This window comes from Engraulis encrasicolus, chromosome 1 (assembly GCF_034702125.1).
Source record: "Engraulis encrasicolus isolate BLACKSEA-1 chromosome 1, IST_EnEncr_1.0, whole genome shotgun sequence".
In the NCBI taxonomy this organism is placed as follows: domain Eukaryota; kingdom Metazoa; phylum Chordata; class Actinopteri; order Clupeiformes; family Engraulidae; genus Engraulis; species Engraulis encrasicolus.
Window position 1 is genome coordinate 11,795,905 of NC_085857.1, and position 22,126 is coordinate 11,818,030.

At 42.0% G+C, this 22,126-nt stretch overlaps 2 protein-coding genes and 1 long non-coding RNA gene across 3 annotated transcripts in view; 1 reads left to right on the top strand and 2 right to left on the bottom strand.

Annotated features, from left to right (window-relative positions):
- Nucleotides 1-1,022: 1,022 nt before the first annotated feature.
- The window catches only part of LOC134447788 (sulfotransferase 6B1-like), a 27,409-nt gene continuing 6,305 nt past the window's right edge, over nt 1,023-22,126 (top strand). Inside the window, exons 1-5 of the mRNA XM_063197439.1 lie at nt 1,023-1,233; nt 2,000-2,090; nt 3,009-3,121; nt 6,704-6,816; nt 7,773-7,862. Coding sequence (XP_063053509.1) covers nt 2,005-2,090; nt 3,009-3,121; nt 6,704-6,816; nt 7,773-7,862 — 402 coding nt within the window. The 5' untranslated portion in view covers nt 1,023-1,233; nt 2,000-2,004. The remainder of the gene's footprint in view (nt 1,234-1,999; nt 2,091-3,008; nt 3,122-6,703; nt 6,817-7,772; nt 7,863-22,126) is intronic.
- Nucleotides 9,575-13,497, bottom strand: LOC134447798 (zinc finger BED domain-containing protein 5-like). The gene is made up of 10 exons (XM_063197491.1): nt 13,433-13,497; nt 12,945-13,244; nt 12,562-12,814; nt 12,131-12,456; nt 11,919-12,003; nt 11,400-11,534; nt 10,969-11,126; nt 10,761-10,869; nt 10,420-10,663; nt 9,575-10,091 (listed from the first exon to the last, which is right to left on the bottom strand). The coding sequence occupies exons 1-10, from the start codon at nt 13,484-13,486 to the stop codon at nt 9,614-9,616; spliced, it is 2,142 nt and encodes a 713-aa protein (XP_063053561.1). The 5' UTR covers nt 13,487-13,497; the 3' UTR covers nt 9,575-9,613.
- Nucleotides 15,956-16,917, bottom strand: LOC134447877 (uncharacterized). The gene is made up of 2 exons (XR_010034642.1): nt 16,422-16,917; nt 15,956-16,048 (listed from the first exon to the last, which is right to left on the bottom strand). It is a non-coding gene; the product is annotated as an uncharacterized LOC134447877 (long non-coding RNA).

The window sequence follows — 22,126 nt, forward strand, 5'->3', positions numbered from 1 at the left end:
GAAGGACATAATAACCAAAATTGATGTGCATTACCCAAGTTAGATGGAAAATGCATTAAGATGACATTTTGGGCAATAAAATCAGGAAATGATGTCATAATGATGTCATAATATCCAATAATGACACCAAACTGATGTCATTCATAGATCCTTGGCTGGAGATCATCCCCTCCAAGTTCGGTGGTCATACGCCATTCGGTTCCTAAGTTATGAGGGGGGGGGGCAAAAGAGAACCCCCCCCCCCGTCCCAGGAATGCCAAAAAAGCCCGGTCTGGATAGGGTTAAGGCATGTTGAGTTTTAAATTCTTGTGGGGACTGGGGAGGGGGTCGTAGCCTGAGTTGAACCCAGGGGACTCTGAGTGAATGGGACTCTGTTTGCTAGTTCTGACACGTTTGGTCATGTGACCAAAGGAAAACACTGAGAGAGAAAAAAAAGATCGTTCTATTCTGTGTGTAGCCCCATAATGCACACCGTTGCACCAGTGGAATGCTGTAATAGCCAGTGAAAGGTTAACTAGCATAGTCCTACGCTACTATGACACAACACTTGGCCTTTAGTAATGCAATGGTCATTGCCATTCTGTTACTGTAACAGCAAATTTATGACATCATGTCTTAACTAACTCTCGTGATTTCAACGTTTTCAGTCATTTTTAAAAATGCTGGGTCACTGTGTTTTGTGTTCCATTGTGCCATTGCTTTTTTTGTTTGCTTTATTTACTTTGTGTTTGAAAGAAAATGACAAACAACTTTTACACACCCTATATTGTGTGCGACGTACAAAAGAGAATCCAATTTCTATCATTCTCCCACCTTCAAACTCTCTCTCTCTCTCTCTCTCTCTCTCTCTCTCTCTCTCTCTCTCTCTCTCTCTCTCTCTCTCTCTCTCTCTCTCTCTCTCTCTCTCCACCCTCTCATTACTCATCACGCTCCCTCAATCACTCCGCTCCCACACACTGAACTACTTAAACTCCTCCCCCTCGGTCTGTTTATACTCCCTCTCTCATGTCACTCCTCCCAGTCTCTCTCTTTCTCTGTATTTCTCTGCCTCTCTCATTCACCAGTTTCTCATACTTCTACAACTTCCTCTTTCTACTGTATCTCTCTCTCTCTCTCTGTATTTCTTGTTCAGTCTACCACTTCTCTCCAAGGTGTTCCAAACTACCCCCGCTCTGACTGCACTGCACACACGCTCTTCTCTCCAAGTCAAATACAGCTGGACCTCTCTGCAAGGTATTTATCTAAAATGCGAAAACGATGTTTGCACTGTTTGCAATGCATGTAATGTACGTAATGCATGTTATCAATGTGACAATGTATTTGTTTGTACTGTAGAAAGTGAGTCTGAGTTTGTAACAAACACTGATGGGCAAACGTCCTGAGCTTACAATCCAGTGCCACCTATTCCAAATGACCTGGAATTTACCTGGAGTTTTACCTGTCCAATTCAACTGGGTGATTGCCAGGTGGAATGATCACCTGATTGAGTTGGACAGGTAAATACGGGTCATTTAGAACAGTGGTGCTCAAACTGTGGTACTTGAGACATCTCTGGTGGTACTTGGAAGAAGTCATTTTTTGTGCATTTATTTGAAGGCTGATCAAGTTGTTGCAGTCGAAAATGTGTCTTTGGTATCACATTTTGTAATATTAAACTGTATGAATCTGAAAACATAATTCAGAACAATACTCGGCAAGCAAGAAATTTAAAAGCAACTTGCACTGAATATGACCGTAGCTGTTGATGCCGTTATGAACCTCTCCTGTATTGACTGGCAAAAGTGAATTGGGAGGCTTTTGCTACAATATTCTAATGTTGGTTGTCAAGGTGGTACTCGGAGAGCTCAATATTTTCTCGGGTGGTACTTCACACAAAAAGTTTGAGAACCACTGATTTAGAAGAATATGTGGCCTGGCCTTGTATTGTAACTAATGACTCCCTTTTGCCCATAACTGGTAATGAAGTATTCAATTCAATTCAATTCAATTCAATTCATAGGCATCATGAGCGCTCCTCCGAATGTGAAGGAAGTGATGCGGTCCCATATGGAGTTGGCCATGAAGATGAAGAACGAGGACAAGATGCACAGGTTCGAATTTAATACATTCAAAACTCACACAGTCACCTGGGAGATGGATGTCTGTGCTTCAGTCTCGGTGGTGCTCACGGTCAAGGGCAACAGAATTGAGACAAACAGGGCTATTTCTTATCTCATCGACTAGACTTAGGGATGACTGAGAGTTCAGATGCAAAACCCCCTAAGTGCCTTTTCAGAAAATAATCTTAATTCATTTTTATTTAATACAAAGCTATCAAAAATGCATATTTTTAATTGTATTTATGTAATATAACTATTTATATGTATTATCAAGTACATGAATGTAAACCAAACCAACAACGGGGTTCTCTAAAAATACAGAAGTGCAGGTCTTCAGAAATGGAGTTAGGGGGTTTTGCATCTGAACTCTTCAATTTATTTTCTTTTTTTTTACTTTTCTGCACAAACTGACTGACATATCAATGTCCCTGTGTCTTCTTCAATAGTCAAAGGAGCTCCACTCGTAAAGCTTCATTTCAGATTATTATGTAATCTCTAGAACCTCACAAAGAGTTGAATTAACAGCAAAGTTATCAAATTCAGCAGTCGGATTTCAAATTATTCTACAGGGCACAGTGTTTGGGCCCACTCTCGAACTGTGTTCAATTACAGTAACTCTGTAAACTTCACTGTGTGGAGACTTTAAAGTTGTAGAATACCAAGGCACTCATCTTCTTTGTAGTTAAAATGCCTTTCTTTTAATGGGCACAACATAATTACAACACTTTGACGCATTTCGGCATGAAGCCTTCGTCAGGAAGTGAGCAGTCCCTTGTATGGCAAACTGAAATAAAAGGCATCAATTCCATAGGTGTTCTCAGGTGTGTGGATGGAGCACCATCTTTACAAAGTTTTTACTAAGTTTCTGGTAGCACTCCAAATGGACTTGATCCTCTTAACTGTGTACAGGTTCGAAGGCATACTGTACACCACCATCATGAGCCCCGCAGAGAACATATTGGCCGCAAGGGCGATGGAGGCGCGCAGTGATGACATCATGCTAGTGGCCTACCCCAAGTGTGGTGAGTATAATAATAATAATAATAATAATAATAATAATAATAATAATTGTATTTGTATAGCACTGTGTCATACAAGGCATGTAACTCAAAGTGCTTAACAAATGGGAAAAACATCATTGTTAGAGATGGATTTGAAAGGAGAGGTATAGAGGAGAGGCAGAAATAGCAGGAAGGCAGAGGAAGAAGAGATAGATAGAGATTGTAGAGTCATAAGGTCAACGTAGGTTAGGACCAGGATTCTTAGATGCGTAAGGTCCATAGTGGCTGGGCCTAGCATAAGTCATAGATAGTCAAACAGAGATTGGGCGCTCAGGTGCGGCCCCTGGTGGCATCAGGGGTGAGGAAAAACTCCCTTTCGCTTGAATCATAGTTTGTAGGGGGGGGGAAAAAGCTCAGTATAGCCAGGGGGTGCATTCCAATATGCACACTCCCGTCCTCCACTTGTGCTTGTGGCCTCACCCCGCCTACTGGCCCCTCCTCCGTGGAGAAAACAAAGTTTCCCAGCTGTCAGCCTAGCCACCACAGCTTTTTGAGGGACTGTTTTTCATTCACCATCCCAATTGAGAAAATTACATCAGAATTGTGCTTTTGCAAGACATTGAATTAATGTTCCGTCGTCAGTGACATCATCATGAGGTCACAAGCAGGCAAGTGAGCAAGGGAGGACGGGTGCAGAGGGTGCAGACATTACATTACACTCCACTTAGCTGACACTTTTTATCCAGAGAGACTTACAGCTATTGACAGGGTTCATGGCCGTAGCCACATATGAGGTAAGGGAGGTCCGGACCTCCCTTATTTTTAGAGAAAATAATATTTTACATACATAAAAAAGGGGATCTTCTCCTTTGTCCGCCGTTTTGAATTTCCAGAAATCTTTTCAGCTGCAAAACATACTGTAAACTGTGGTCATACTAGTAAATATTAGTTCATTATTTAGCAAATATTCATGAAAAGACCAAAATTGGCAAAAGACAGCATAGTTTCAATGACCAACATAGTTACAATAGATATTCCGGGCAACATCCTACACAGTGCACCTTTAAAAAATGTCTGGCGCGCTGCGTATGCACTATGGACCTCCGTTACGGGCAGTCATGGGTGAGCGGTTAGGGCGTCAGACTTGCATCCCAGAGGTTGCCGGTTCGACTCCCGACCCGCCAGGTTGGTGGGGGGAGTAATCAACCAGTGCTCTCCGCCATCCTCCTCCATGACTGAGGTACCCTGAGCATGGTACCGTCCCACCGCACTGCTCCCCATGGGGCGCCACTGAGGGCTGCCCCCTTGCACGGGTGAGGCATAAATGCAATTTGGTTGTGTGCAGTGTGCAGTGTTCACTTGTGTGCTGTGGAGTGCTGTGTCACAATGACAATGGGAGTTGGAGTTTGGAGTGGAGTTATTTCAAATTCCTGCCTACAGCCACCATGACAGGGTTATTTACGGTTACAGCTAGTTACAGTTATGTACAGACAACAGTACAGGACACACGGCATATGCCAAGAGGGCACAGGATAGAGGTTTAGGAGGGTCCTCCAGACCATTACATTTATTACATTACACTTAGCTGACGCTTTTTATCCAAAGCAACTTAAGGTCATTGACAGTGTTATTCACAGTTAGCCTACAGTTAGCTCCAGACAGTATTACAGGACAAAGGGCACAGGGCAGGGGTTCAGGAGAGAGAGAGAGAGAGAGAGAGAGAGAGAGAGAGAGAGAGAGAGAGAGAGAGAGAGAGAGAGAGAAGGAGAGAGAGAGAGGGGAGAAGAAGGAAAGAGAGAAAGAGAGAAAGAGGAAAAGTGGTATAAACTGTTGTGGTTGTTTAGTTGTGGTTCTTATAGCAAAACATTCCTCAGAGAGGAATGATGATAAAGAGATATATCTCCTGGGATTAACCACTGATTTGTGTTTGAGGGAAACATTGAGGAACACCAGTTACATAATCATCGTGTGTCTGTGTGTGTGTGTGTGTGCGTGTGTGTGTGCGTGTGTGTGTGCGTGTGCGTGTGCGTGTGTGTGTGCGTGTGCGTGCGCGTGCGTGTGCGTGTGCGTGTGCGTGCGCGTGCGTGTGCGTGCGTATGTGTGTTGGGGGGGATGGGTATGTAGGCTGGGTGAAACATTAATTTAATTTAAATTATGGCTCATTTTCCCTTGCTGTCCATTTCTATCTCTCTCCACACCCCTCCTTGCAAAAACAAACATGCTCATATACGTATCATCAACATAACCTCTCTCTACATGCACACAAATATGCATGAGTGCAATCACACACAATGCACGTGAAACCATATGCTTGTCATCATGGGTGCCGCGAGGGGGGGAAAGGTGGTACAGATTCTAAGGGCCCAACAGCACTGACAGGGCCCTTGGAAGGATGCTGATAACATAATTTGTCATTTTGGGGGCCCAAAATTTGAATCTTTCATGGGGCCCAACATTTTTGCTTTTCATCACATTTTCTGTGTATTATCTCACTAAGTCCATGTGGTGTGAACCTGCTCAGGGCAGGTTCTAGGCAATTTGGTGCCCTAGGCGAGCACCATTTTTTTTCCTTTTTGTGGAATTTGACATTGGCATCTGTAAACATGGTGTCATACATCTGATCGAGCACAGCTGATCTAGTACCATGTATATATATATTTACTGAGTGCCCATTAAATGTAAAGTTTATTGCTTTATTTAGCTTAACTTAGCGCAGCACTATGGCTCTCTGTAATGTCACAGCAATGTTGTTATGATGTAGTTAAGCATGTTCAGCAAGTGAATAGGGTCGCCGGCTACCCCTGCTGCAGTAAGAGGCTACTATTGTAATTCCGTGGTCCCTCCAGGACATTTGGCACCCTAGGCGACCGCCTAGTCTGCCTATGCCTAGTCCTGGTGTGTAGAATGCTAAACAACAGGAAAGTCCTGGCTCGTCTCAAGTTACAGGAAGTTACATAACCGGTGAACTTGAGGACGACTTGGTCATTTAGGATGACACGCCTCTTTCATCCATTTGTGGGCTGTGATTTTTGTGTGTGTGTGTGTAGGATAGTATTGATGCATCACATGGTATTTTCAAATTCTTACCACAACTTCTACATACTATATCACACAACAAAGTAACCGCACATCAACTTCCACAGTGAAGAAATGAGAAGAAATAATTTGTCGAGCTGGCCATTTCCACTATCACACTCTACAAGTGAACTTAACGCAAAAATAAAAAGCCTATAAGTGAACAGCAAATGGGGTGCAACCATTGCATGCTTTATGTGGCCTATTCCACACAGTTAAATCTTATGGGAACTACCGTGAGAGGGGTACAGTAATGTATACTGCACTTGTCACACTTAAATATCAGTCTAGACCAAGGAGGTCTTACTTACTGTATCATTGGTCTAGACACAACTGTGTATTAAACCTACTGATGCCGAGAGGAATGCATGAATCCCATATGCAGTTTGAAAATCACTGTTTAAATTCAAAGACCTCTTTACTGTTGCAACAAATGATAGACTAGACTTATAGTAATATAGGCCTAGTGTAATATAATATAATATTGCAACTCTGCAATACATCACATGGCCTTGCTTTCCTTCCCAGGATTCAACTGGATGGTGGCAGTGGTGCGTAAGATCATAGCAACGGCCACGGGGAAGACCGAGGCCTCAGACATGCCCCCTCTCATCGAGTTCATGACCCCTGACCAACAGAAAGTGAGGGACAATTTCACTTTCACCCGGAAATAAGGCTTGATCTGACATACAGGGCCTTTCCCTGGTTCTGACAGTCCCCAGGGGCTAGTGCTTTTGTTTTTTATGTTTTTTTGTTTTGTTTGTTTCAATTCTTTCTGGCCCACAATTTAGATGGGCCGATCCATTGGCACATCCTTAATATGTTGTACATTTATATTTACATATGAATGGAGCACATCATAATTGTATGTAGTATAGCAGTGGCAGGTCTGTGGGGAAAAAATGCCCAGGTCTCAATCCAGACTTGCGGGGAAATTTAAATACCTTTTCATGATGTCAAATCATAGAATCTGAAAGTATGGAACATTTCAACAATGAGCAAAGCCACGTGAACAATGGCCACTTCCACTTTCACTGGGAAATGTTAATAATATGTCATTAATACAGTATATCACACAGTGGCGGAACAATTGCACATAGGGCCCCAGGGCAAGACACTTATAGGGCCCTCCATACGACTTGCCATGGTCACAATAGGGCCCCCACCACCAATAGAGAAGGGCTTTGTGCCCAGGGGCAAATGCCCTGCTTGCCCCCCCTATAGCTCCGCCTCTGATATCACACAATTCCCCCAAAATATATCATTTGAAAAAGACCGTTGTCCCATTATTAAAGGACACAACACATTAACATTAGCCCTGTTTATACTGTGTGCCAAACCTGGGCCTTAGTTCTTGAGTTTAGTTTCCTATGCTGATGACCCATGACATAAACAGGGCAAATGAGTTTTTATTTGCTAACTAGTGACACAAGAGTAGCCTATTGACACATGTTGGGTATTAATATGGCATCACAATTTAATTTCTACACTTTGTTTAGGGTCTGAGTTAGGGTTACATTACTGCAAATTACATTACATTATATAGCCTACAACTTCATTGAAATGGATTTACGTCTGATCTTTGTTCTTGTCACAGTTCGTGGCACAGCTGCCGTCGCCACGGTTTCTGGGGACTCACTTCCACCCAGACCTCATCCCCGCCTCCTTCAAAGAGAAGAAGACCAAGGTCAGTGCAGCCCATGGTCAACGTTTCCATTTGTGTTCACTTGCATGGGTTGTAATTTACAAGTTACACAGTATTACACAGTTTACAAGTTTACACAGTTAACATTGATAAGCTCTTCTCCTGTAGTGTATTTATGCAACACATAACTTTAGTTAACATATATAGGAAAGTAGTATTGTAGTAGTAGCAGCGTTCATTTTTCCCAGTAAAAAACTGCCCATACATGGAGAAACAAAAGCTTCTACTATACTACTACTTCTACTACTACTACTACTACACTGTGCAACATTACAAGCCAGTTAAACTTAAAACAGTAATTTGCTCTGCTGTCTTACGGTATAGGTGTGGGCTTAAATCAACTTGAGGCTTTCTCAGGTTGAGTTGACTACTAATTTAAGGCAGCAGGGCAACTTACTTTTTATGTTTAACCTCTTAAAACCCAGCGTTATGAATTTACTGTTACCAGAATTGAGGTAACACTTTACTTTACGGATCGCTAATAAGGTGTTAATTTCATACTAATTTCTCAGTAATTTCAGTCTAATTGTATGGTAATAACTGCTTGTTATTAGTAATAACAGCAAAATAACCATATGGTTTCCAGTGCAATTACACTATAATTTCTCATTAATAACAGCAAAAATAACCATACAGTTTCCAGTGCAATTATGCTGTAGTTTCTAGTTAATAGTAGGCTAATGGAAACAGCTACTGTGTCATCATAGTAGTTAGGTGGTAGGTATGCCAGTAACTAAACGGTATCAGCCGAAGTAGTTTCATACTAATTAGGCTACATCAGGGCCGTAATGTGCAATATTTCCTCTTCCTATGTTATTGCATAGAAACGACCACCCAAGCATCCTTGTATTATTTCTGCTTAATTACCTTGTAAACAATTGAGTAGTTATATGGAAATAAGATAGAATCAGGGCCGTAAAATGCATTATCACCTATTCCACTCAATTTTATGGAAATTACATATTTTCATGGTCTTAAAATGTCTTATTTCTTATTTCCACTCAATTACTTAGTTATTATCATTTTTAATACAATATGGCAGGGTTGCCAACTTTTCCAAAAACCTTGGAGTGAGATTTCAGCGGGTCGGCAAATATTTTTGGGCGGGGGGTCTGGGGGTCCTCCCCCAGAAAAAAATTGTATTTCTTAGATGCAATTTCATGCATTTTAATCAATTAGGCGTCCGGCTTGATGCTGTGCCAGGCGCCGGACAAGGCATTGAAAAGACGGACGGTCCGGCCTAAAGACGGACGTCTGGCCACCCTAGGTTCACGACACACATCTCAGAAGTTGTTCCACAGTACAGATAAATATATATCTGTGTAGATATGATGTAGACACATGTATACATTTTATGAATATGCAATAGTGTAGAGTGTGGGGCCTTCCTCTAGAATTTTGTGCATTTCTTAAATGCAATTTCTTCCATTCTAGTCGATTTTAGGGTGACTAGTTAGACATGTAAAATCCTAAATCCACATCTCATTCATAACCTACATCCTCAGCTGCCCTTCAAAAGACAATGTTGTTTAACAGAGAGAAACTAGTCTAGGCTGGTTCAACAAATTTCAAGGCAAAGGTGAGATGGTATATGAAGATTTTTTATTTTTTTTTCCATGCCAGTCATAGATCAATTCATATATTCAATTAATAACTTAATATATACAATATAATATATTACACAGATAGACAGACAGACACACACCACCCAGAAGATATCAGTGTGTGAATATTTAATCATCACATCGTAAAGAACTGTTATAGCGGGTTGTAGCAGACTTTGAGTCTTTCACTATCTGAGCCGGGGGCTCATACTTGTAGCACGGCTCTAGGTCGTTCATTTTTATGCGCATAATGGAAGAGAGGGTACCATCGAGTGAAAGCCTATTTCTTGTGTCGGTCTTGTTAAGACCAACAACAGAGAAGACGCGTTCAGCGTCAGCGTTGGAATGTGGCATACAAAGGATTAGTTTGGCAACCTTTGCCAATCTTGGAAATCGGAGGGTTCCACTTATCTGGCTCTTGATGGTACTAAGATGGCCCCAGATCCTATCCATCCGATGATACTCCGAATCCTCACTCTCTCTCACAACGGCGCTTCTCCAGATTGCCTCAGGGATGTCGGTCTTCTCCAGCATCTGGTACTCCAGGTACTCATCGCTTAAACGGTCCTGTTCCCTAGGGCCCTCACATGGTAGGAGATGGTTGAACCTACATAGAACAGAACAGAATGGAATAGAATAGAACAGAACAGAGCGCCTTGATGATTATGTAAGTACAAATAGACTATACATAAACATTGTGCAAATCCCACTGGAGTGATAGACACATGACAGTAACAGATTTGAGATTAAATTGGCTAGCAGTCATAGAGATGACTTCAGCAATACTAGAGCAAATAAGAATGAACAGATTAACTGACTTGATAGGATAGTGCAAATATGACAGTTCATAGAAAACATGGCATTAACAGTACAAAGATGACAGTTTTCAGTGCTCAGACAATTCATCCTCCGATATAATAACAACAAATAAATACCTCTCAGTAAAGTACTGCACGCACTCCACAGACATATCCATCTTCTGATTGAAGTCCACGAACTTGGAGTTACGTAGTACTTCATCATTCAGGGGTAGCTTGGCCCGGGCATACTCCACGGATCGTCGGAAGAAGTTTCTTGCTCCTCCGTGAAACTTTTTGACAGCCTCAGGGGACACACAACCATCTTCAACCAGTCTGTTTAACGTGCATCTGGTTGTGAAGCCAATGCCAAGCTGTGAATCTAGGGGTATCACAAAATTCAAAAGGGTCATTCCAGGAGACAGACATAGAATTCAGGAAACTGTCCCCATTAGTAAAACTTCTGCCCTCATACTGACCTGGCAGTTGGTTGTCCTCATTTAGGATGTCCACTCCGTTCACATCAACTTCTTTGAAAGACCCTGGCTTCAAGAATTTGGACATCAGTTTCCTGATGTAGAACCTGATCTTAAGTACAAAAACAAAACAAAAAAAATGATATTGCAAATGCTATGTACCATGCAATAATTGTAATCTTAACCACTTGCAACATTGCATGTAACATACTTGGTCATGAAGAAGGTAGATGCAGGGGTCTTGTCGCTGGAACAGAAGGTTAAACTGAGTAAAGATGATCAACGCCGACTGATAAAACAGCAAATGGATTTCAGTCATAGGATCCAAAAACAGCTGTTGCAGGCGGACACATCTCGCTTGTTTCTCATCTGGAAGTACCAATACAGGCAAAAGCAAAAACACCAACGGAAAAAAATCAGTTACCAGTAAAGATTAATGACATGGAATATTAATAAAAATGTATTTAGGGTACTTCAACAATTCTAATCAGACAAAATCATAGGACAGAAAACTTTTGCATTCATGCATATCTGTTCCAAATAGTGATAAAAAGGTGTGAATCTTGTGCTTTAAAAGCTACAATCAGACTGAAAATGCTTTACAGCGTGTATAATGAATTAATGCACTAGGTCAGTACTTACTGCAGCTTCCAAAATAGCTGCGGAGTGCAGCGTACAGACGTAGAATACGCATCACCACGCTCTCCAGACTCAGCCATCTAATGCTCACATGGAGCAGCACCTCCATGTAGGTAGCGTCACAGAACTCGCAAAACTCTAAAATGATAATTGAAATATTGATATAACGTTCCACATTTCATTTTTATCTACAGAAAGTCATTGGTTGTACTCAGGGCTCTAAATTAACACCTGCCAAATGGCCAAATGTTGGTGAAAATTCAGTTTGACTGGTAGAAAAGAAAACTTTCTAGCCACTTTTACCCATTAGTGAGTGTGTGTTTGGCTGGTAACATCTACTAGCCATTTTGGCTGGTGAAGAAAAAAGTTAATTCAGAGCCCTGGTTGTACTACATCAGGTGTCAATTTCACAACTCTATTACCCCTTACATTTGGGCTGGGAACTTAAATTATCTTTTTGGCTTCTTATTAGCAAGAATTTCTAAAATGTAGTTAAAAAGTACAGTCAGGTGGCTGAGTTACCATTAAGTTTGTTCTTTCGCTTGGTGCTGCTCCTGAACCAATGCCCTATGTCAACTGCCATCTCTTCAATGTCGAACCCAGTGATCTATTTTTAAGACAAACATTAACACAGGTCACTTTATTCAGATGTCTGTCACGTACTTGTACATATTACACTTTGGAGTACATTTTTACTTTACATGTCTGTCATTTCAAGAAATTTCACCAATTACCTCTTCGTACACTGCACCAGCAGCAGATGCGTTGTTGTGGACAATATGGCACGGGCATCCCAGAATGAACATGGCTGGATTCTCCTTCAAAGCCCTAGTCTTGATTGAGTTCCTACCTCCAAGATTGACAGCGGCATTGTCCACTGACAGGGAGATGCAATTTGACCATGGAATTTCGTGCTTCTTTAACACAGAGTCAATTTTTTGGAAAATGGTCTCTGCGGTGCCACAGTGTTCCCCCTCTGTAACACCCATGTCCAGAAAGCGGTGGACCACACCATCCCGGCCAAAGGTCTTAATTGTGATGGGATTCATTTTCTCCATCCCTGAATTCACAAAAGAGTCATTAGTTAAGTCATTCATATTACATCTTCACAGCTAGTTGGAGATCACCCAGGTTATTCGCACTGGTACAAGAATTAAAATATCACCTGTATCATTGGACCCATCAGTAGAGAGGCTGAATGGCTTCTCCCTCAGGTGTGTCACCAACTCTGCTAACATGTAGGGACTCACTGCCCCGTTTATAATGGCAGCAGTCTTGGTCCTTGCTGATGCATACTTGCGGGCAATTTTTGAGTCGGGGAAACATTCCTTGAAAAGCGGGCTAAGATGGTCAGCAAAGGCTAATGGAATGTTGTGGTTCACCATTACCACCGCTACTTTAATCTCTGCCCTCCTTGTCTGCAAAATGAGAAACATTTAAGTGTTACCTTTCGTACAACACATACAGAATACATAATAAAAGAGTAATTTAGCACCTGCAGCTGAAATATGAGCCTATGTTTAGCACTTTTATGGGTTTTCCAATCACCTGCGCCTCAAGATTCAGCTCTTCCGTTCGTCGACAGAGGAAGCTATCTATCGACTTCGAACACTCTAGACTCCTTTCCTTCTTGGTATGTCCATCAGTGCGTATATGCCTTTGAATGTCTGACCTCCCCATATGGCTGCACTCCAACTCCCGCCTGCAGATGTCGCACCAGAAATGGTGCTGGGTGCTCCCAGGCTTTATAAAAGGCCACTCCATACTCCATTCCGCATTGAACTTGGTGCTGTATTTCGCTGCCCCTGTTCTGGCCCTTTTCTTTGCCCTGTCATCCTGATTAATAGTCTACATAAACAAATAGCATCCTCATTTCACATCAGTTATACACAACACAAGTAGCCAATTACTGGAGGTGAACATTGAAACATTGAGAAAGTAAAAGGCTAAGCGCAGCACCGGCACTGCCAATACACAACTCTGCAGAATATAGCCAGGTGCAACATCTTTGAAAAAAATATTTTAAATAAGTGTACCTCTGTGTTAGTCTCTCCTTCCTCAGTCTCATCTCCACCATGTCCAACTTCCATTCTGCAGCTGGCTGTTGCCTCTACCTAAGAGTGAGGATCAAGATAATATATGATGAGATAAAACTTTGTCTGTTACACATGACACAGAAAATTGTCTTTTGGTGTGGTTCCAGTCATTTTCACAGACATTAAACAAACATGACAAAACAAAACATCGTTATGAGACAAGAGAATACATTTAGAGGTGCTCCGATCACCATTTTTTGGGTCCGATCACCGATACCGATCACCAAAAATCTTTGGCAAAAAGGGAAATAAATCTGGTGCCACACGGATGTCTATTTTTTGTAATTTATTTCTTAGTGCAGTGAGACTAACGTTTCGACATGCGTCTTCATCAGAGTCCTCACCAAAAATCTTTATCTGCCAATTACCGATCATTGCCGATCACAAAAATGATTTCCTATTTTTTTAATAGCCTATTAATTATCCTTATTGAATACCATTTCTGCCCATAAACCAATCAATCTTAATTTGCACATGTCTATTATTAGGCTATTATTATTATTATTATTATTATTATTATATTATTATTATCTTTCAGACTAGTGTTGGTAATACAGTCTACAGTATTAATCAATGTAAGTTATTGCATAGAATAACTAAACTATTTAAGATTGAATTGAAACTGAAACATTACATCAAATAGTCTTCCACATACGAGAAAAAAACAACCTGTCGCTTTAAATGAGCAGCCTCGTGAGGAGAGCCCCTCCCCTCTCTGTCACAGTCCACAGTTGCAGTGCTCCACTACCGTTCTGAATCTCTCTCAAGTTTTAACCACATCTGTCGCCGTTTGGTGTTTCAGCGACTATCAAACTAATCGACTGACTGCCAATTACAACTTTGAAAACAATAATTGACATGTTTGTGCTGACAACGTGAAGTTGTCGCGTGCTGACCAAGGCAACTACACAGGTTATAACGTAACATGGCTCACTGGCGAGTACTCAATCGCAAATTACATTGTCACTCAGGTAAACGGCGCATGGATCGGAAAATCAGATCATTGTTGATGCAGATATGGTTATGAATGGTGGAAATGAAGGGGGGAATGGCGAAAAGTTATAGACAAGCAAAGATGCCTTCTTTTGGTGCAGTTGCAGCTGTGCAGAGCCAGCGCCTACATGCAGCGCCAGGTGTAAAGGCAAATGGTTGCGTGAGGAATTTAATATCTCTCGATCGGTTTTTTGATCGGCATGTTTTTCCGATCACCGATCAGGCTATTTTTGGCCATTATCGGCCGGTCATGATCGGCAGCCGAGCAATCGGAGCAGTGCACCTCTAAATACATTAATTACACACACACATTCACCACGGCAGGCACAGTTGCCAATAATACACACACAATTGAGAAAGACAATAAACTCTACCTCCTGATTAAAACGCTGCTCCTCTTCCCGCTGTTTGTCCGGCAGCGGCGCCCTTCTAAAATAATTCAGCAAACTCATCTGGAGAAGGCAAACGTTCATTTTCAGATAATATGTTATGTTTTGCCCGGAATAAATTATAATACCACTAACCACACACCGATTCATACGAGTTTTACAAAGGCATCACATCACCGCAGAATGGCTGGCTAGCTAGTCAGCCTCCGTCTTGTGTTAGTTAGCTATTTGGCTTTGACAACAACGTATTGGTGGTCCAGGACAGAATAAAGTAGTGAATTACACGATTATGAATTAATCCCACTTCGTTATTCGGACATACAAACTATATATTGCCAGGAAGAGCTGAACCCCCGCCTCCCCTTTTGCTTTTAACAGTCCGTTCTGGTGTGTTCCTCGGCAGTTTGTTAGCAACTTTCCTTGTCGCAGTGCAAGTAGTAGGTAACCAACTAGCTACTAAATTGCTAACTAGTTTAGCAAGGGAGCGCATCTACTGACTGAACAACACACATTCGCTTTGGTTTCTCGAACTAGCGTCTCAAAATGAATCATCACAACCAATTCCTCTCTGGTGGCGTCTATTATGTAGTTATTTGTTCAACTATAATGATGACAAACGTTGAAGTTGACCTTACCTTACTGATTTCGCGGCTCCTCAGAAGTGTCAAATTCTGTCCATCCTCTCAGACTGAACTGGCCGCGCTCACTTGAATCGAATGGCACGCGCCATGTGTTGTTACAATGAATCTAATGCGCGTGCCATAGAGGATGGGTTACCAATCAGATTTCGCCTTGACAGACCGACGTCAATGACCAGCCTTTTCTCCTAATCAACAATCAGAGAGGGCTTAGACACTCTGCTGTAGTCCAATCATGAGTTTAAGCATTCGGAAATTATAGAACGACAGTGAAAAAAATCAACACAGAAAGAAAAAAATATCTAGCGTGAGATTTCTTTGTTAAGTGTGAGAACGTGACACTAAGTCTGATAGAGTGAGTGTCACGGCAGATGCGTGAGAGTTGGTAACACTGAATATAGACTAGCCTACTATGAAGTGATTCAAGTACACAGACAAACACATTGTGTGCAAAACTTTATTTATTTTTCCAATCAGTTATGAGATTCATGTTCACTGATGTGAGGTTGTCAATCTGCCACCATCCAGAGGAAGTCCTGTGAACACAAACAAACAGAGAAATCAACTGCAAGACCGGTTTCACCACGTTTATTTTTTTATGTTATCAATTCACCATCGCTAAATTTGCTTCTGAAATGCAGTACCATGTTAAATGCACGTTGTAAATCTTCCTCAGGCTGACAACATAGCTGACAAAGGCAAACTCTAGCTAGCACCTAGCTTCAGTCATTGAAAACATGGTGGGCAGAGCTAGCTAGTGGTTTCCATTGTAAAGGTACTTCTGTATGCCGTTTCATTTCCAGAACAAACATAAACCTAACACTAACTCATAAAACATGTTTGCATAGGGCTAAAGTAATTCGACGATTGAAGGTGGATGAAATCAACATCAAGACCATTTTAGCTCACCTTGAAAGTTACCCTGGTTGCTGCCTGCGTGCGAAAGCACTGTGTGGTGCGTCTCAAACTCCACCCTTGTGTGTCAGGGTACTCAATTAAACAACGTCAGCGTCTCTAAGCCATACTGCAAGCAGAGCGGGCAGCGTACAACTAGAACGAGTGTGCTTGAAGTACAGAAGTATACTGATTGGGACGCTCCTGTTCTGCAGTAACCAAACATTCGTTGCCTAGCAACAACAGGACTCGCCGCCGCCACCGCGAGCTAGTTCAACTTCAGTGCAGCAGAGCCAGGCAAGGTAAGCTTCCTGACAACGAACTTTTAATGTAGTTCTAGCTTTAACCTGCTTTCATTTTGTCTCTGAGCATTGAAGGATTTTAACTGTATACATTGCAAACACGTCTTATCAGCCGTGTTTGTGCTGAAATGGCATAGCCTACAGAGGTACATGGAAACCACTAGTTCTAGCTAGCTCTGCCCACCATGTTTTCAATGACTGAAGCTAGGTGCTAGCTAGAGTTTACCTTTGTAAATCAGCAACGATGTCAACCTGAGGAAGATTTACAACGTGCATTTAACATGGTACTGCATTTCAGAAGCAAATTTAGCGATGGTGAATTGATAACATAAAAAAATAAACGTGGTGAAACCGGTCTTGCAGTTGATTTCTCTGTTTGTTTGTGTTCACAGGACTTCCTCTGGATGGTGGCAGATTGACAACCTCACATCAGTGAACATGAATCTCATAACTGATTGGAAAAATAAATAAAGTTTTGCACACAATGTGTTTGTCTGTGTACTTGAATCACTTCATAGTAGGCTAGTCTATATTGTATTAAAAATGATAATAACTAAGTTATTGAGTGGAAATAAGAAATAAGACATTTTAAGACCATGAAAATATGTAATTTCCATAAAATTGAGTGGAATAGGTGATAATGCATTTTACGGCCCTGATTCTATCTTATTTCCATATAACTACTCAATTGTTTACAAGGTAATTAAGCAGAAATAATACAAGGATGCTTGGGTGGTCGTTTCTATGCAATAACATAGGAAGAGGAAATATTGCACATTACGGCCCTGATGTAGCCTAATTAGTATGAAACTACTTCGGCTGATACCGTTTAGTTACTGGCATACCTACCACCTAACTACTATGATGACACAGTAGCTGTTTCCATTAGCCTACTATTAACTAGAAACTACAGCATAATTGCACTGGAAACTGTATGGTTATTTTTGCTGTTATTAATGAGAAATTATAGTGTAATTGCACTGGAAACCATATGGTTATTTTGCTGTTATTACTAATAACAAGCAGTTATTACCATACAATTAGACTGAAATTACTGAGAAATTAGTATTAATGTAATATGGTGAAGGTGGTCTGCTTCACCAAAATGTTCCCCGTGCAGGGTTTACCAATTACAGAGATCCAAGAGGCAGTGATTTAGAGAAAAATAGAAAATACTTTTATTATTTACAATAAGTATAAAAAAAGGGGAACAGAAAGAAAAAGACAATGAGACTGTCTGGGTAGCAGGCTAGTACATACACAGTGGGCCCCACTACTACACTACCCTAGGTGACCCCCCAAACCCAGTTCTGGCAAATAGTGAAGACACTGCACTCAAGTGAGAGCCACAAAACTCAGTAATCCACAGCAAACCATTTTACACGCAATACTAGGCCTACTTTGTGCTGACACACAAGGAACCTTACTGGGTATACTCAAAGGTGGAGCTAGACAGTTACTGCTACCCAGAGTCTCAGGTCAACAAAAAGAAAATGTAAAAATAATAAAGTAAATTTGGCCACAAACACAAAGGACCGTTTAAAAGCACCTGGCTTGGAGGTGTGGTTTTTTTACACAGGGAAGAAGCGGCACAAACACTCGATAATTGGTGCCGCTGGCACGGCGAGGTCCTAGGGATAAGCTACCCTTTGGATGGCGTGGAGGATATGCTGGGTCAGCATGCGAACGCTTCCCCTGGAGCCGACCGGCTTGCTGGCAGCGGTGGCGTTCCAAAAGGGACTGTGCAAATTCTGAACGAGGGTGTCGCTGGGATTCGCCTTCGGTTACAACCGGAGGCATTTCTACCTGCTCTATGCAAAATGACTGTAGCCTGAAGCTACTACAGGAGCAGCTTCTACCTGCTCTGTGCAAAACAACTGTAGTCTGAAGCTACACCATGAATAGCTTTTCCATGCTCTGAACATGGCTGTGCAGCCTTAAGCTAACACCTGAGCAACTTATCTCTGCTCTGCATAGTGGCCTTGTAGCCTTAAGCTACAACTGGAGCGTCTTCTACGCTCTGTGCAAACTCACAAACTTTTCCAGCATCACTTTTATCCTCTTCCTGCTGTGACACTAGGTTCCGGTTTCAGGAACCAATCAACATCAAATCAGTGCTCCCTCCGCTGGGAGGGAGTGTATGTGTGTGCATTAATGAGTGCATGTGTGTGCATTAACGCGTGTATTTGTGTGAACATAAAAACATTAAAAACCTGTGATGCAACGCCCGGTCACATCCATCCCAGCTTTGGGAACTCACCGTCCCGGTGAGAGCCTCTGCTTTACGACTAGGGGCTCAGTAGATGTCTGTGAGGAGGGCGACAGACAATTTACCAGCAAACAGTTCAGTTTCAGTGGGACATGGTCACGCCATGGCTGGAGCACGGCACCTGCAGCACTGCTGAATGTCGAGGGCCTAGAAACAGTGGTGACGGGCGGTGTACTGGACCTGCTGCTGGATGATGGTCCATCCCGTCCCAGAGTCCGTGATGTCCAGTGTTCATAATAGTCTCGTAACCGTTTCAGTCCGTTCGTTACGTTTTCAATGTTGGCCATGGTCTCTCGGGCAGACATGATGTTTGTAGAGGTCTCTGGGAGTAGTCAGTCGGTATGTCGTCCGACGTCGCACGATGAGTGTGCTGCCGCTTCTTCCCTCTTAAACACAAGCACATTTCCTACCTCCAAGCCTCTAAAACCCTCTTAAAATGGCCAAATCAACAGTAGTAAAAACAAAAAAAGTACCCCAATCACTAGCCTTGGATGTAGAACCGACTACGCCAATTGTAATATGGTGAAAGTGGTCTGCTTCACCAAAATGTTCCCCGTGCAGGGTTTACCAATTACAGAGATCCAAGAGGCAGTGATTTAGAGAAAAATAGAAAATACTTTTATTATTTACAATAAGTATAAAAAAAGGGGAACAGAAAGAAAAAGACAATGAGACTGTCTGGGTAGCAGGCTAGTACATACACAGTGGGCCCCACTACTACACTACCCTAGGTGACCCCCCAAACCCAGTTCTGGCAAATAGTGAAGACACTGCACTCAAGTGAGAGCCACAAAACTCAGTAATCCACAGCAAACCATTTTACACGCAATACTAGGCCTACTTTGTGCTGACACACAAGGAACCTTACTGGGTATACTCAAAGGTGGAGCTAGACAGTTACTGCTACCCAGAGTCTCAGTTCAACAAAAAGAAAATGTGAAAATAATAAAGTAAATTTGGCCACAAACACAAAGGACCGTTTAAAAGCACCTGGCTTGGAGGTGTGTTTTTTTACACGGGGAAGAAGCGGCACAAACACTCGATAACTGGTGCCGCTGGCACGGCGAGGTCCTAGGGATAGGCTACCCTTTGGATGGCGTGGAGGATATGCTGGGTCAGCATGCGAACGCTTCCCCTGGAGCCGACCGGCTTGCTGGCAGCGGTGGCGTTCCAAAAGGGACTGTGCAAATTCTGAACGAGGGTGTCGCTGGGATTCGCCTTCGGTTACAACCGGAGGCATTTCTACCTGCTCTATGCAAAATGACTGTAGCCTGAAGCTACTACAGGAGCAGCTTCTACCTGCTCTGTGCAAAACAACTGTAGTTTGAAGCTACACCATGAATAACTTCTCCATGCTCTGAACATGGCTGTGCAGCCTTAAGCTAACACCTGAGCAACTTATCTCTGCTCTGCATACTGGCTTTGTAGCCTTAAGCTACAACTGGAGCGTCCTCCACGCTCTGTGCAAACTCACAAACTTTTCCAGCATCACTTTTATCCTCTTCCTGCTGTGACACTAGGTTCCGGTTTCAGGAACCAATCAACATCAAATCAGTGCTCCCTCCGCTGGGAGGGAGTGTATGTGTGTGCATTAATGAGTGCATGTGTGTGCATTAACGCGTGTATTTGTGTGAACATAAAAACATTAAAAACCTGTGATGCAACGCCCGGTCACATGAAATTAACACCTTATTAGCGATCCGTAAAGTAAAGTGTTACCAGAATTGCAATGACAGACTCATAGTNCATTACTAACACTAGAACTACCAGGATTTTTCTGCCTACCTAGAAGTACCAGAGAGGGGTCATTTGACCCGGAGGCTTTTACCTAATACACTAATCACTCATTTTGTTATGGTAATGAGGCTGTTAGGGGCCGTGTGTGGGGTGAGGGGGTCACACCTTACAGTGCTGACAGCCAAGACAAACAGGGACAGACAGCTTCTTCCCAAGGGCTGTCAGCCTCCAAAATCACCACAGATAAATAGCAACTTGCATGAAGATATCAGCAGCAAAGACAGATAGCACAGTTTGGCGGACAGTGTGTTACAGTTTTTCTCCATTGGTTTGGCTCATTTCTTGAAACTGAGATGTCATTCTCAAAACATGGACAAATCCCAAAACTAATTTGCAGTTCCTCACAACAGAATGGCATTTATCATTGCTTTCATCAAATTTCAAATGCTTTTGTACATGTCTCAATCATTTAGTACATCCTTGCAAATGGCTATGTACAAGTATCCTACAGTTAACACAATCAGCATACATTTAGTAGAATTTTCAAATGAATTTACCATGCTGATCTATCCCAATTGGTTGATTCTCAGTGTAATGGTTGTCCTGAAAACATGTCAGCACATTTTCTTCATATAAGTCATCAACGAACGTGTGAATGTCCCATGTGATCATGACAAATCATATGACTGCAACCAGATAATGGTTGAATTACAGTTTTTCTCGATTGGTTTGGCTCATTTCTCGAAACTGAGATGACATTCCTATAACCATTGGGTCATTTGGCCAAACATTCTTACACTTCTGCACAACAGTTCAGATAACTGGCAAAATGTCATATACCTCCCAAAACACCTCATTCTTGCATCAGCACTAAACCGTCTCACATATAAATAGTCAGTACCATCAAAATGGCATAGATCCTTCTCAATTGCTTTGGCTCATTTGCATTCATTTAGTCCTTCTGTCAAAATAAACTGGACGGTTCAGCATAACTACATGGATCCTCATCACTCGCTCATATCACCCCATATATCATTGGTTTATCATGGGTTTGGCTCATTTCTCAAAACAGAGATAACATTCTCAAAATAACATGGACAAATGCCAAAGCAACTAGCAATTGTTCAAAACAGAATGTCGTTTGAAAAAATGTCATGAAATTAGCCAAATAACAGAGGAAACTGTAGTATACACGGTTGTAAAAATATTTTCTACTAACTAGTAAAGTTACAATACCATCTGACCTGTTGAACACTGTCATGCCTTTACTATGTAATGAAATTCTTAAAATATGATGTCCTTGACTGTTTTGGGAATTGCGTAGACCACTTTGCATATGATGACTTACACAATGAAATAATGCTGACGTGTTTTGGAGAGGGCAACCATTACACTGAGAATTGTCTAATTCG